General features: G+C 38.3%; 1 protein-coding gene across 4 annotated transcripts in view; it reads left to right on the top strand.

The window, feature by feature from the left end:
- The window catches only part of tll1 (tolloid-like 1), a 322342-nt gene that overhangs the window by 150140 nt on the left and 157578 nt on the right, over positions 1-14624 (top strand). For all 4 annotated transcript variants that reach the window (XM_039759616.1, XM_039759617.1, XM_039759620.1 and 1 more), the window contains one exon: positions 9819-9929. In XM_039759616.1, coding sequence (XP_039615550.1) covers positions 9819-9929 — 111 coding nt within the window. The remainder of the gene's footprint in view (positions 1-9818; positions 9930-14624) is intronic.

Below are 14624 nucleotides of genomic sequence, written 5' to 3'. Positions count from 1 at the left end.
CGAGCTGTGGACCCATAACACCACATGGCTCCGTTATAATATGAGATTTAAATGCTGAAATTATTTACTGAATGAGAAAATTATCATTCTGAAATTTGATCACTCATTTTATAAAGACATAACAGGACGCACTTTTCTGCACACACCCCCACGCACCTTACTCAGGTCCAGTTAATTATGAACAATTCTGCTAAATTGGAAAAAAATAGCACAAGGAAAAAGGATCAGGCGAAGAGACGAAAACAAAAGGGCTATGAAAGGTCATAACCAGGAGATCAATATTTCAAACATCAAAACCAAAAAGACATGAATGAGTAAGAAGACGTTAAAGGAGTACTTCATGCAAAAAAGCATATTTTTTATATGTTACTTCAAATAGCTTGTAATAACTGCTGTTAAAATTTCTTAATGTCAATTTATAACCCGCCTCTCCCAATCATTTATTGGTCAAGAGTCCTGTCTTCATTTCAAAAGCACAGTATCACAGGAATGCTTTGTCCTGTGGTCGATGTATTCTACTTTTTCCAGTACTAGGGTGTTGTACCGTGTTAGCCATTATGAATGTAGAGAAAAGGCAAGCAAAATGACACCTTTGATTGGCCAACTAAAAATCTTACAATATGCAAGCTTGAAAGAGAGTTCGAGAGTTGCCTTGAAAGCTTGCATATAATCTTTTATATGCAGTAGTGGTTCTCTCCCGTCCTTCAGCCTACCCCTCCTGTTAATCTAGTGCCAGCAGACTAGCTACTATTAACTAAACACACAAGATCCAGTACCATGTGCTTTACCCGTATTACTCCTATTGGTGGCTTCTTTGACAAAACACAGGCTCTATCTGGTCTAACATTTCTTGTTTCGCCGCCTTCTGTCTCTTTTATTCTTTGAGATTCCTTGAGGGCCCACAAAACTGAAACACCTGCCAGCATCAGTACAAGGCAGATATACATGAAAAAATAAGAAAGAATGTCAATGTACACATCCAGCTCTCCATACTTAGCCAAGGCCCAAATTAAGAGGGCAAGTAACCTAAGTGCATGTTCGTGACCTAAAAAAAATAAAAAGAGGTACCATACAGAGAACACCCAAACCTCAAAGACGGCCCTAACCAGAAACTGAACCACACTCTGTCACAGTCATTCACTGGTGTCCATCCATCCATCCATATTTTACTGCTTATCTGGGTTTCCGGGCACAGGGGCAGCAGTCTAAGCAAGGGTGCCCAGATGTTCCTCTCCCCTCCTCGAACTCTTTTGGGGTAACATTGAGGCGTTCCCAGGCCAGCTGAGAGTTATAATTTCTCCAGCATGTCACAGGTCTGCCCAGAGGTCTCCTTCCCAGTTGACTTAAAGAAAAAATAAGACGTACCATAAAGAGAACGTTCCAAACACAAAGACTACCCTAACCAGAACACCACAGCAGGGGGGCGCCCAAGAGGCATCCTAATCAGATGTCAAGTCCACCTTAACTGTCTCCTTTTGATGTGGAGGGGCAGCTGCTCTTTGACCTGCTCCTGGATGTCTGTGTTTCTCACCTGATCTCTAAGACTAAACCCATACACTATTAGTTAGTAGTAGCTTTAATTATAGTTATTTTAAAGTTTTTTTCAGGGTTGATGTCAGTTTTCTTTCCTGGGTACCACTATCTTGAGTGGTTTCTGATGATTGTAGCCATCTTTTCTTATTGTCGTCAATGGTGTCTGGTTGCTGGTCGCGGGTTTAGATGTTCTCATTCATGTGACATCCTCACTTCTTCATATTTGAAATAAAAGTGTGCCTCTTCCTGCATCCTCTCTTTGGATCTAAGAACCTTTTCCTCAAATCTTTTTTCATTTTCCTTCTGGTGTAGTAGGTAGCTAAAACACACCACCAAGAAGGCTTTAGTGTTAGGACCCTTTGATTGTCCTCTGGATTCCAATTCTCATCTTAGTGTTTTGTCTTGTCACTAGCTTATCACCCATTTTCCTTGTCCACTAACTCATCCCTCACTGTGCTGTCATCTCCAAGTCTTTCACTCTGCTGTGAGGAGGCAGCACTACCTGCCATGCCATCCTGCTGCACCATATTTAGGATGAAATTTGTGTTTCAGTATGTGGCACTGTTCTCAAGGAATCGGTATGAAAATATTTTTTGGCAACAGAAAATATCTTGTATATTTATCCTAATAAGTGTTAAATTAATTTCCCCTTATTACAAACAATGTTTCTGCCATTTCTTTAACTGTAAATATTTGGCTTGTAACCAGAAGCATACAAGTTTTGATTCACTTTGGAGAAAGAAGGCTCCTGTAATAAATTTCTTGGCTGTGCTTGAAGGCAGCCATTGATAAGCATCTTAATCAGACATGAGGATTAGGCTGAGTGCTTAAAAAGTAAACATAATCTGCATTTTTGTAGTTCCTTTGATAGACTTGCTTTATTTCATTGTGTTTTGTGACCATATCAACAGACCTTACAAATCTGGATCTTATGCACTTGTAGGAGCAGGGTCAGTCCTCACATAAAATGAACACACAGTGCCACAGCCCTGGATTAACTATTAAGAAAAATAAGCACTATGCTTAGGGCACCAAGGGAAGTGGGGCACTGCGCTTAGGGCACCAAGGGTAGAGGATGGCATCACAGTGTTTTTTCCCATACCTCTCATGCCCTTAACTGTTTCACTGCCACATTGGACTTTAGTCAGATTGTTTTGTAATTGTTCTAATCTGCTACGTTCAACTTTGTAACAATCTGCATCATCTTGCATCTTTTGGTCTATGTATGTTAAAACATAAGAACATAAGAAATTTGACATACAAGGGAAGGCCATTCTGTCCATACAGCTTGTTTGTTTAACTAATAGCTAAGATCTCCCCAACATCTCATTTAAATCCTTCTTAAAGGTTGTTGAGGTTTCTGCTTCAACTCCATGTCTCGGTAGTTTGTTCCAGACTGCCACAACTCTTTGCATAATGAAGTGCATTTCCCCTGAATTTCCTTTGGTGTCCTCAAGTACGTGATTCACTGTTAGGCTGAAAGAATTCTGCTGGTTGTCCTTTATCAGTGTCTTTGAGGATTTTAAAGACCTGGATGAAGTCCCCACGCAGTCTGCTCTGCTTGAGAATAAACAGGTTTAATTCTCTGAGTCTGTCACAGTCGGACGTGTCCTCAAGTCCTGGGTTGCACTCGGCTAGGCTCCTCTGCACAGCTTTAAGTGCTGTTATGTCTTTATTGTACTGTGGTGACCAGAACTGCACACAGGACTCTTGATGTGGTCTTACCAGTTCATTATAAAGTTGGAGCATGACATCTCTTTAATTTATATCCAACCTGTACACTTTTGTACAATTTTTCATTTCAATTTGCAACCAGGAAACAATATATGTGTGGCTGCCCCAAACCTTTTTGTGGATTTTGTCGAGTTTGTGAAACCCCTTACTTTCTGCAAGGCTCTATTTACATAAACAGTGAACCTTCAGGGACTTGTATGGTGCAAAGCAGATGTTCCAGGGGTTCATGGAATGCAATGCTCAACATACCTGTGTGATGTTTTGCTGTCAATCACCCATCTGGCTCAATCTATCTTCAGGGTAATATGATGGTTACTACAGTACTGTTTGTACCCATGACCACCAGTGTGTTGTTACTGTGTAATCGCTTGCAGTCCACAATGATCTTGATGTGTGTTAACCTGCTTTCTCATGATTCAATAAGCTGGTGTCTCTGACCAGAATAAGGATTTCCATGGCATTTTAGAAACCAGACTTCTATAACTGGGCTAGTTAAGTGCATGTAAACACATTCATTGCCCTTTTAAGGGTGGGACATTTCTTGCATGTTTGGAGTGGAGATAATAACTATAAAGGGGAAGTAGATCTCACAGACTGGTAATGGGAAGGAAAACATGTCTGGAGCAGAGATCTAATACTGACCAGCCATTGGAAGTATGTTATGCTTTGAGAGGATGCATCTCTATAGTTTTTGGTATTGTAATTCAGAACATGGTCGTGAGTAGAGGATATATTATATTTTGGAACTAATCAAGTGAATTTTTGCATCTTTAAAATTAGATCCAATTTTCATATACTTAATACTAAACAGCTTTAGAAGAGAAAACAGTATGAAGAAAATCATGAAAACACATTTTACTTCTGTATCAAAGTAAAGTCATCATCACAGTAAAAGTAAATAAGCAGTTGCCAGTACAAATATTCCAAACAATGCTAAAGTTTATTCCAGATTTTAAATGTGGAAACTTCACTGTGTCTGGTCAGTTCCAAATTATGTAAGCCCTTATCTGTTTTGAATATCAGGATTCCTAAGTCAGACTCCATGTTCCCCAAAAGAAAGTTTTCTGTATGTTGTGAATGAATCCCACACTGGAAGGCCAAATCCACCGAAACAACTTGAAGGTTTAATAACTTACCTTATTTTAATTTAAGAATTAAAATGGTTAAAAAAACTAATTTAAAATACAAAATAATAAATGAAATAAAAGAATTAAATGTAACCCAATAATATGTCAAGATTTAACCAGAAGTACAGTGAATAACAAAGAACATAAATCAGGGAACAATTAATAATTCAAAACCAGAATTCATAATCCAAAATGCTCAAAATCCTAACAAATCACTAATCTTAATCCACAATTTAAATAACACAAATGTCAGAAGGCCACACATGTGCTAAACACAAAGGAAACACATAAGAGAAGATGAAGATCCAAGAAAGGTGGGCATCAAGAGGACAAGATAAAAGGCGATCATAACAGGCAATGCCTGAACCCAGAAGTGAAAAGGTCTTAGCATACAAGAGGTCACCCAAAATTCCTGGAATCTGTCAACAGCACAGTAGTAGAGTGTTGTTATCGAATGTGCCACTAGGTGTCACGTGTAAGCAGTCTCAGTAATCAGTCCGTCGAGTAGCATTGTGTTAAGCTGATCGAGTGCGTATCTCCGTCGTTTATTCTACAGTTGCATAGGTGACTTGAGTGGGTGTTTTTTCTTCAAGCAGATATTCAAGAGACAATGTTGATCAAGTTATATGATATCAGCTTAATTGTTCATAAAGAGCTTCTTCCCTGTGGACAGACTGTTGATCAGCAACATTGCTGAGCCATTTTCTAGAAAAAAATCTCTAGTGAAGTGGTGCATCCAAAACTGGAGTTTGCACCACAACTGTGTGCCCGTACAACACCGCGCTGTCAGTCGAAGACTTTTGACCAAAAACAATGTAGTTGTTGCTTTGCTTCTTACATATACATGTGATCTTGATCCCCGTGACTTCTTTGTGTTTCCAAAGTCAAAACTGAAAATGAAGGAAAGAAAGGTTGCTACCATGGAAGAAATCTAGGAAATGGATCCCTGAGTCTTTAAATGTGGTAACAAAAAATGAGAACATGTGATGTTTCTAAGAACACGTGACGTGTTGGGTATTGTATCTGACTGAGACTATTTTGGAGGTGACTAAAAGGAAATTGCTATCAGTTATACAGTATAATAAAGTTTGTTTTTTTTCATAATTCCATGAAATTTTGGTAGACCAATACACAAAGCAAACACGTAGGTCAGGAAACCAAACCAACATCCTAAAGTTCCCTTCTGTAATTACGTAGTTAAGATATGTGTTAAAGTTTCAAGAAAACCTGGATGCCGGCATTACCACGACCCCATGTTAAAGAGCCATCAGTTATGTTATGACAAGGCCACTTCAATAGCTATTTGCTTAACAATGGAAAATAATCTGCAAGAATTCTCTGTAGGAGCCCACACCTCAGAATCCTAATAGAAATGTGTCATAACTAGCCTTTAGGTGATAAATTATTTAGCTACAAATGGGAGTATGTATTTTCATTTTTGTATATATTAGTTTTATCATTATGTATTTTTTTCCGGTAGTATTTTATTTTGTGGGTGCTGTCATTTTGTGTTGTTCCCTTAAGGCCATTATATTTATAGTAATAATCTATGGTTGCTAGTCACATGAGCAGATCTTGACGTGCATGTGATATCATCATGTCATTATAACTTGAGCTAATGGCGTGCATCTCAAAGTATCCTCTATTTGGATCTCTTTACCACTCTTTCTGTCTTCCTTCGTGTTAGAGGTAGATAAAAAGTACTTCCAGGAAGAATTTAGTGTTCTGACGTTGTATGTTTTAATTTTGTTATGATTCGCTGATTATTGGGATTAGTCATTTAGCTACCTTTTCCTTTTCTCTGTGTTCAGACCGTTTTGCCTGACCGTTTTGTCTGCCCCTACCGGTAACTTCATCTCTGATTTCTATTATGGTATGATATGTTTATATTGTACTAAAATGCTTGCCTAGGTAGAAAGTTCTACAGGTGCAAATGAGTAAACTGAAGGAAGATGAGAAGTGTTTTCCTGCTTGGATATAATAAACAAGTTAGCTGAGTAAAGTATGTGTGTGATTGACTTGTTAATATATCACAATCTCTGGGTCTTCTACCATTTAAAAATCCCTCAGGGCACTCTCTTTTACAAAGATGTCCAGACATCAGTTAACAGTGGCCATAATGACCACAAAACCTGAGGGCTTTTAAACTAGACTCTCCTGACCCTAAGAACAATTAACCTAATAAAATAAAAAAAAACAAGCAAGAGAAAAAACAATGAAATAAATTAGAATAATATGCTAATTGCTTTGGTCTTCAAGGCAAAAGGTAGACGTCAACCAGATATAAAAGAGAGAATTTGGCTACGTCCACACTACTCAGTTTTCATTTTGAAACAAAAACAATCTTGGTCCACACTACTGTTTTCACATTATTTATGAAAGTATTACCATCCACACTAAAATGACCTGAAATGCATATGACATCCTATCGGAAAATGTTACTGCTCAAAGGTTGATGAGTCTTGATGACTTATGAGTCTTAATAGAGAGTCTCATTTAAGAATCAACCTTTCCACAGATATTTCTCCTACAATTCCTTAGGAGAAGTAGCTTTACTCAAAAAAGGAGACATGAGATACAACTGAGGTAAAAGGACTCAAAACTGAGAATTTGGTTGGAAAATCATTTTATATTTTGTGAGATCTCTTTCAAGACATCATGTTTTCTATTTATTATTGGACTGAAGCTTTTATCTAGGATGTCTTACAACATATGAGATTCAACTGGTTGCATTTCTTTTGAGTTTTCCAGTTGGAGCACAGGCAGATGAAATTACTTTCTCGTGGTCATATGGTGTCAGTAGTGGGATTTAAACCCAAAACCTCAAGGTTTGAACTTTAAAAGTCTTTACCACTATACCTGTCTTTTCTTGTCAATTGAGTTTGATCTAATTGGAGAACAGCAATATAAATTAGAGCAGCTAATAGTTGAAGCAAGGACTACAGTTTTGTAATCATAGTTACAGTAAGTGTTTTATTACCACAAACAACTGTACATATATTTCACCATCTATTACCGAACACACAATGAAAATACTTTCAAACTGCAAATAAAGTGTCAAGAAACTACTTGGAGAATCTGAGTCCATCATGTGGCTTTAGAACATTACAACAGTCTAGATCAGAACAGAGCCATTCCGCCCAAAAAAAGCTTGCTAGTCCTATCCACTTATTTCTTCCAAAAAATATGAAGTCGAGTTTTGAAAGTCCCTAAAGTCTTACTGTCTACCACACTACTTGATCGCTTATTCCAAGTGTCTATCGTTCTGTGTGTAAAGAAAACCTTCCTAATGCTTGTACCTTTAACAAGTTTCCAACTGTGTCCCTGTGTTCTTGATAAGCTCATTTTAAAGTCACTGTCTCGATCCACTGGACTAATTTCCTTCATAATTTGAAACACTTCAGTCATGTCTCCTCTTAATCTCATTTTAAACTGTAAAGGCTCAGCTCTTTTAATCTTTCCTCATAATTCATCCCCTGTTGCAACTGAATCAGCCCAATGGCTATTCTCTGGACCTTTTTTAGCGCTGCTATGTCCTTTTTGTAGCCCTGAGACTAAAACTGCACACAGGACTCCAGATGAGGCCTCACCAGTGTGTTATAAAGCTTGAGCGGAACCTCCTGTGACTTGTACTCCACACACCGTGCTATATAACCTGACATTCTGTTTGCTTTCTTAATGGCTTCTGAACACTGTCTGGAAGTCGATAGCTTAAAGTCCACAACGACTCCTAAATCCTTCTAATAAGGTTGTCTCTCGATTTTCCGACCGCCCATTGTGTATTCAAACCTTAACATTTTTACCTCCTATATGTAATACTTTACATTTACTGACATTAAATTTCATATACCACAAATCTGCCCAAGCCTGTCTGCTATCCAAGTCCTTCTGTAATGACATAATAGATTCCAGATTATCTACTAATCCACCTATCTTGGTATCATCAGCAAACTTAACCAGCTCTACAAACTTTGCTGAGATCTCTCCTCAAACTGAAGAGGAGACATATTTAAGACTACCAGGATATTTTTTTTCTCTGAAGTAAAACCTGAAAAGCATGAGACAAAAGGACATGTCTCTATTTTATTTCTTTCTGATCTCGTTGTTGTGTAGGAAAACCGAAAAAGATAATTAGGAGATGTCTTTATGATTTTTCATTCCTATGGGATAGACGTTTGCCTACAGCACTTGCACATCAGCAAAAAAATCTTTCAAGGGGCTGTAGCACTGCTGGTAACGGGATTAATTGCAATAGCAATAGGCAATTGACTTGCCTTTTGGAAATTTATGCAGAAAAAGGAATGTATACAAAGATACAACACAACAAATGCCATGGAAAGCAACTCTTCTATGTCTGCTATGTTAAAATATGATTTTCTTCCATGAAGGGGGGCAAATGAGGGAATGACTTGTTTTTTTCAATCATAGGACCTGACAGGGCTTCTAGATCCATGTAGTGTTTATTTTTCTGTTGCCATTGTCACTGCTAAAGTCCTTGGTTGCTCAGCATTATGTTTTCTGAATATTAATTTGTGTTTTTTTTTTATTTGAACATGCATACTGTCATTTTTGGTTGGAGCTTTGGTCTCAATCTATCTCTGGCTCCTCTTAAAGAGTTTATTGTTATGTGACTCACCTGTTGGGAAGGACAAGAGGAATAAAAGAAGGCGCTCAATTAGAACATTTAGAATATTTGTCAAACTTTCCTAGTGTTCTTATGTTTTACAATATTTTGCCGGCTTTTTTGTATCCAGTCTTTGACTCACAGTTTTGGTGCTTTGCCTTGCTCCTGTGTGTTTGAATGAGACAGAACTACTACCACCCATAAAGCAGTAGTGCAATGTTTACAGCAGGGCTGCTGTGTTCATAATCAAAGACTGAAGACCACGAAGATCCACACTCCTACTTTCTTAATCACCAGTTGTAGCAAAGGTGGGCAGATTTTTGGTCTATTAGTTGTGGCCTGCGGTGGGCTGGCGCCCAGCCCGGGGTTTGTTTCCTGCCTTGCGCCCTGTGTTGGCTGGGATTGGCTCTGGCAGACTCCCATGACCCTGTAGTTGGGATATAGCGGGTTGGATAATGGATGGATGGATGGATAGTTGTGGCTGAACGTCAAAGTCAAATGCTATGATCTGAGTTTTCTTTCTACCTTATTATCAAATATAAAGGTGCAAGCAGTTTTTTAAGTATCTTTTGCAAGTGTAATATAATTTTGCTTGTTGGTAATTCAAATGCATTTGAAACGAATAAAGAATATTATTCTGACATCATAAATATCAAACATGATGACACCTGAATGTAGTGTCAGCCAGCTATAGCATAGTATGGAAAAACAGTTTTTTAGACAGACGTCAAAGCCTTGGTGATTTGTTCACATTCGATATGGTTTTGTTAATGATGACATCTTTGTTCTTGTTTTTTCAGCTGTCTTTTGGGGGGATATTGCCTTAGATGAAGAAGACTTAAAAATGTTTCAGATTGATAGAACCATCGACCTCACACAGCACTCAAATGACAGGCAGGGTCACACCACAGGTAAGGATCTGTCTGCCTTTCAATGTATCTGTCATGGTTACATCATAAACTGTAAGGTTGTGCTCCTTTGTTTCAACCTTTTATATTTTGTATACTTTAAACCTTTATTTACTTTAGCATGTTGGTGACATCATAAAGTGGCACCATTTTGGAAATTTGTAACATAACATCATGCGTCACTTGGAGTATGTGTCCTATGTGCATGAGTGTGACGTTACCAGGAATGTGATCACAAGGTATTGCCAGGGATTTTATTTAAAGGTCGATCACATGATCAGTAATTATATGCACTTTGTTTATTGATTTACCATGGAAGGGTCCTGGGGTGACCCTATTCTCACTTTCAGACTCTTTTGATGTAGACCTGAAGAGAGTATAACAGATCCTCAGCATAGTCCTTGTATGTTTACACTCTCTAATCTGTCACAAAAACTTACGTCATTGTCAAAGTTGATGGTTTACTTTCTCTTACTCTATATTTATAACCTCAGGTGACAAAACAGAGAACCGAAGGGTGATAGCTAGGTGAGAAGGTCTAAACTTGAATTGCATATTAACATTCTTTAACATGAGGTTTCTAAATTTTTCCAAAACAGAAGCAAAATGAGTGTGACACAAATAACACCAATACAACCTGGATGGATAATCTAGGAATCCAATACTGTGGCTCTTATCCGGCATGGTCTCTGGATGGATGAAACAGGAAAGAATCCTAAGCTTCTCTATTAGCCTAAATATATGTGGTCCTGTGCCTTCTTGATGTACATCTTGGGCCTCGGCCAATGGGACGTCATAGTGTACGGGCTAGCACCCCTATCGTGTTCTTTAACCAGTCATGTTTAGGAGTGACTTATGCCTTTGAAACGTCTACAAAACGGCTTCTCATTGTAGCCCATGGGATAGGCCATACGTTTTTATGTGCTTGTATATCTACAACTGAAATATAGAGATCTATATTTCTTATTTTGTACTTATTCTGATCTGGCATTCTCTATATAGAACACACAAATAGTACAACACACTTTTCTTAAGCACTATTACTGAATCTGACCTGGTAAACTTAAAAAAAATATTCTTAAGTACATGTTTTATCACAGTATATGTAAAATAAGAAAAGCAAATGACACCACCCTTATATCAGTTTATAATAACAGAAACACCCTTTTTTGTACCGTGAGAAAACTAGTTTTCCAGGCAATTACTTTTCAAAGATTGTTGCTTTTGGTTTTGATTTTTGTTTATCCTTAAGTAAGCTTGCACACTTATTGCCTTTTTGAATTTTATACAATCTGGTCTTTAGGTAGATAAACCCTGTTTAATCCTGACTTATCTATCTATCTATCTATCTATCTATCTATCTTTCTATCTATCTATCTATCTATCTATCTATCTATCTATCTATCTATCTATCTATCTATCTATCTATCATCTTATAGTGCCTTTTCTATCTATCTATCTATCTATCTATCTATCTATCTATCTATCTATCTATCTATCTTATTTAGAATCATAAGTGTTGAACCAAAAGCTTTGTGTTTTACAGTCCAGCAGCTTCCTGTATAAGGAAGAGCAAATGTAGTTGGTAACCTTTTTGTCATGGCACTGTCTTCTAGCAACACCTCACTGCTTGTTCATATTTCATGAAAGATGTTATGCAGTACAATATGCAAACACTATAACGACATCAATGCAGTGCATCTCATTGCAGGTGGGTGTTGCTCACAGTTTGTTCTCTTCAATTTATATACTTACTAGCATCACAAAGCACCCATTTATTAAAATGGGCTTAGTGGTACAATGGAAAGTCCGTCTATTTCATTAGCCTGATGTATTTGTGAACCCCTGTCCAGTAGATATGCCTCACATCGCTTTTGATTTGTGCTTTTGTTGTCTGTCATTGTCAGACATTCCAGCCCTGCCTGTTGGGGACACTGGACAACGTGACGCGTGAATGTTCACTGCATGGTTCCCTGCCTTACGGCACCCACTTGTCTTTGGTCATCTGACAGTCCTGCCCTTTTGTGGACACAGTACGACATTACACCCAGGCACGGACATTGGATATTTTATCGCATTATATATGTAGAATTTACAGGATGGATTGTATAGTGTGGAGTTGCTACATCTCTGCTTCTCCATTCCTATTGTACTGTGAATAAAATTGATGTTGAACAAGGAACATTTAAAAGGTTTCACCACTTTTTTCTAACTCTATTTATTAAGAATTTCAAACACAAATGACATCACTTTTCTGCATAGTCACCTTCGTTTGCGATGCAATTTTCCCAGCGTCATACCAACTTTTTAATGCCCAATTACTACTCGAAAATAAGAAAGCGCGGAAACTTTTTGAAAGTCCCTGTGCAAATTGGCTAAATCAAGTCAAGGGGTGACAAGCAGAGGTTCACGTCTGTCTAACTACTTATGGTTGGAGGAACAATTGGTGAGTGTGCAAGCAGAATTAACGAGACTGATGGGAAATTACAGTATATGTCCAAACTTACACTCCAAAAATATTTCAAGAGAACCAAGGTTAGATAAACAGTTCTTTTTAGTCTTTAGCGAAAGAGGCAGCAGGATCAATTATTATTTTCCTGAAATAACATTGAAAATGTGCGTCGTTATGTTTAAAGACCAGACCTTAAGGTTCGCCATTGATTTGTAAGGAGATTAGTGTGAAGCCAAGCACTCTCAAAATGTAACAATTCCAAATGCCAAAATAAACCACTGCAGAATATTAGACAGAAAATTGAACTTATTTCTGAATTTAGCTTGCACAGCTGCTAGAGCTGTCTGTAATAACTCAAAGATTTTTTTTTTTATTTAAAACAAGAAATCTTTCTCATGTAAAGCAGCTCTTTTTTACTTTGTCCGAGTCCATGTTTCTCTTACACCTGCTCCTTCTCCCAGATGTATCTGGAAAGACAATATTTAGTGGTGGTTACTAGGTGAGCTGCTTTTCTTTGCTTTTAACATATTAGATCCTTTGTTCTTACAGTACTTCTACAGCAGACATGCTGAATCATAAATTTATTATTAAAAGAAATCGATTGCATTGTGGTATGTTATGTAAAGTCTAACATAAGCAATGGAGATTCCTAAATAAGCTTAAGATTTTAAAGACAACTGAAATATTTACTAAGTAATGGGCTTCATGGGCTAGCTAGCATTCTGGCTAGGATGATTGGTTCCTCACCGGACGAGGATGCCCCTTAAATTTAAGGATGTGGGCGGCCATGTTGATTAGTTGTGACTTTCCTATTTGGGAGGCCGTTACAAGGATGGACAGAGATAGACGGCTTCCCCAGTACACTGTTGGGGTGATTGGATGCCTCTTGGGGGAGCTACTGGAGGCAGACTCTCCTTTCACAGGGATGTCCCCCCTTGACCTGGCGAAGCTTCCGGAATGCAATATGATGGTATACTCCCTGGGTCCGCTATTAAAATAAGTGGCTCCACTTCACCCAGAGCTAGAGTCAGGAGGAGGAGGAGGAAGAGGAGGAGACTGCTTGGGAGGCATTGGGGAGAAAGGAGAAAGGAAAACGAATTGTGTTGTGTTCCTTACTATTGAAAAGAGGCCTTTTGTCAAGGTAACACTTGTAATAAATGATTGATCTGAACCTGTCACTTGTGTGGTGAAGTTGTGCTTTGGGGTTTCGGGCTCTGCAATGCCCCCTTACAGGCCACAAAATTAATAATGTAATTCTTAACAACGTCTTCTAGTTTTCTTTGTACTCATTTGCAGTTATGTAATTCTTCATTTGAAATCATGACTTGCTAACTCTCACCTGCTTGAGGTGGTCTTATCACAGAACATGGACCTATGACCTCATCCCACTGCACAGTAATAAAACAAACAAGTTACTCGACTCCTAAAATCAAATCTAATACCTTTGATGTGGTTTATTGTCACTCTAGGAAGCCCTAGAATAGCCCCTTCTGCACAGTTTGGTCCACTTTGGAGTAGATGGTTAAACTGGCATTCCTCCATTTATGACATCTTTTTATGGTTGTATGAACAAGAGTAGCTTGAACCAAGGTTGAAGGATTTAAGTGAATAGATGATACCAAACTCCATTTTATGGAAAGGAGGACAACATACCAATAGGAAAAACATCTATTAACTAATAATAACTTGAAGGTATGAAAAAGCAAGCAGTGAAATTCCAAAATAGTAAAGGAATACAATAAATACCTGCGACTGTACGGGCTAGTCCACTAGCTCTCCATTGGGTGGCTTGTCCACCTGCCTACGCTATCTATCTATCTCTCTTTGTCACTCACTCTGGACTCTCTGTGTTCCTCCCACCAGTTGAGATCTTCTCCAACCATTAGCCTCCCACCGCCAGGCTTAGTGGCATCTGTTCAAAGGGTGACATTGAGTCCTCACCTGGACTGACATCAAGTTTGGGGCAGCTGTATATCTGCTTGGGAGTAGTAGTGATGAGCAAACCCCACCTTGAGTTGGGTGAAAACATGAAAAGGTTTGTGAATTTCCATAAATTCTGTGAAATACATTGAAGTCAATGGGGAAGAAGAAACTGAACTAGCTCTGAATGGATTATAATGTTGCAGTGGTCCTTTAAGTGCCCCTAACGGGTAGTTAATCATTGGCCAACTAAACTGGACGGATTATTGTGGCCAAAAATGTGACCTCAGCTGTGAGACAGCTGTGCTAACCACTGCGTTACTCTG

This window comes from Polypterus senegalus, chromosome 7 (genome assembly GCF_016835505.1).
Source record: "Polypterus senegalus isolate Bchr_013 chromosome 7, ASM1683550v1, whole genome shotgun sequence".
Lineage (NCBI taxonomy): Eukaryota > Metazoa > Chordata > Cladistia > Polypteriformes > Polypteridae > Polypterus > Polypterus senegalus.
The sequence above is the reverse complement of the archived record's forward strand: the minus strand, read 5'-3'. Positions and strand labels throughout refer to the sequence as shown.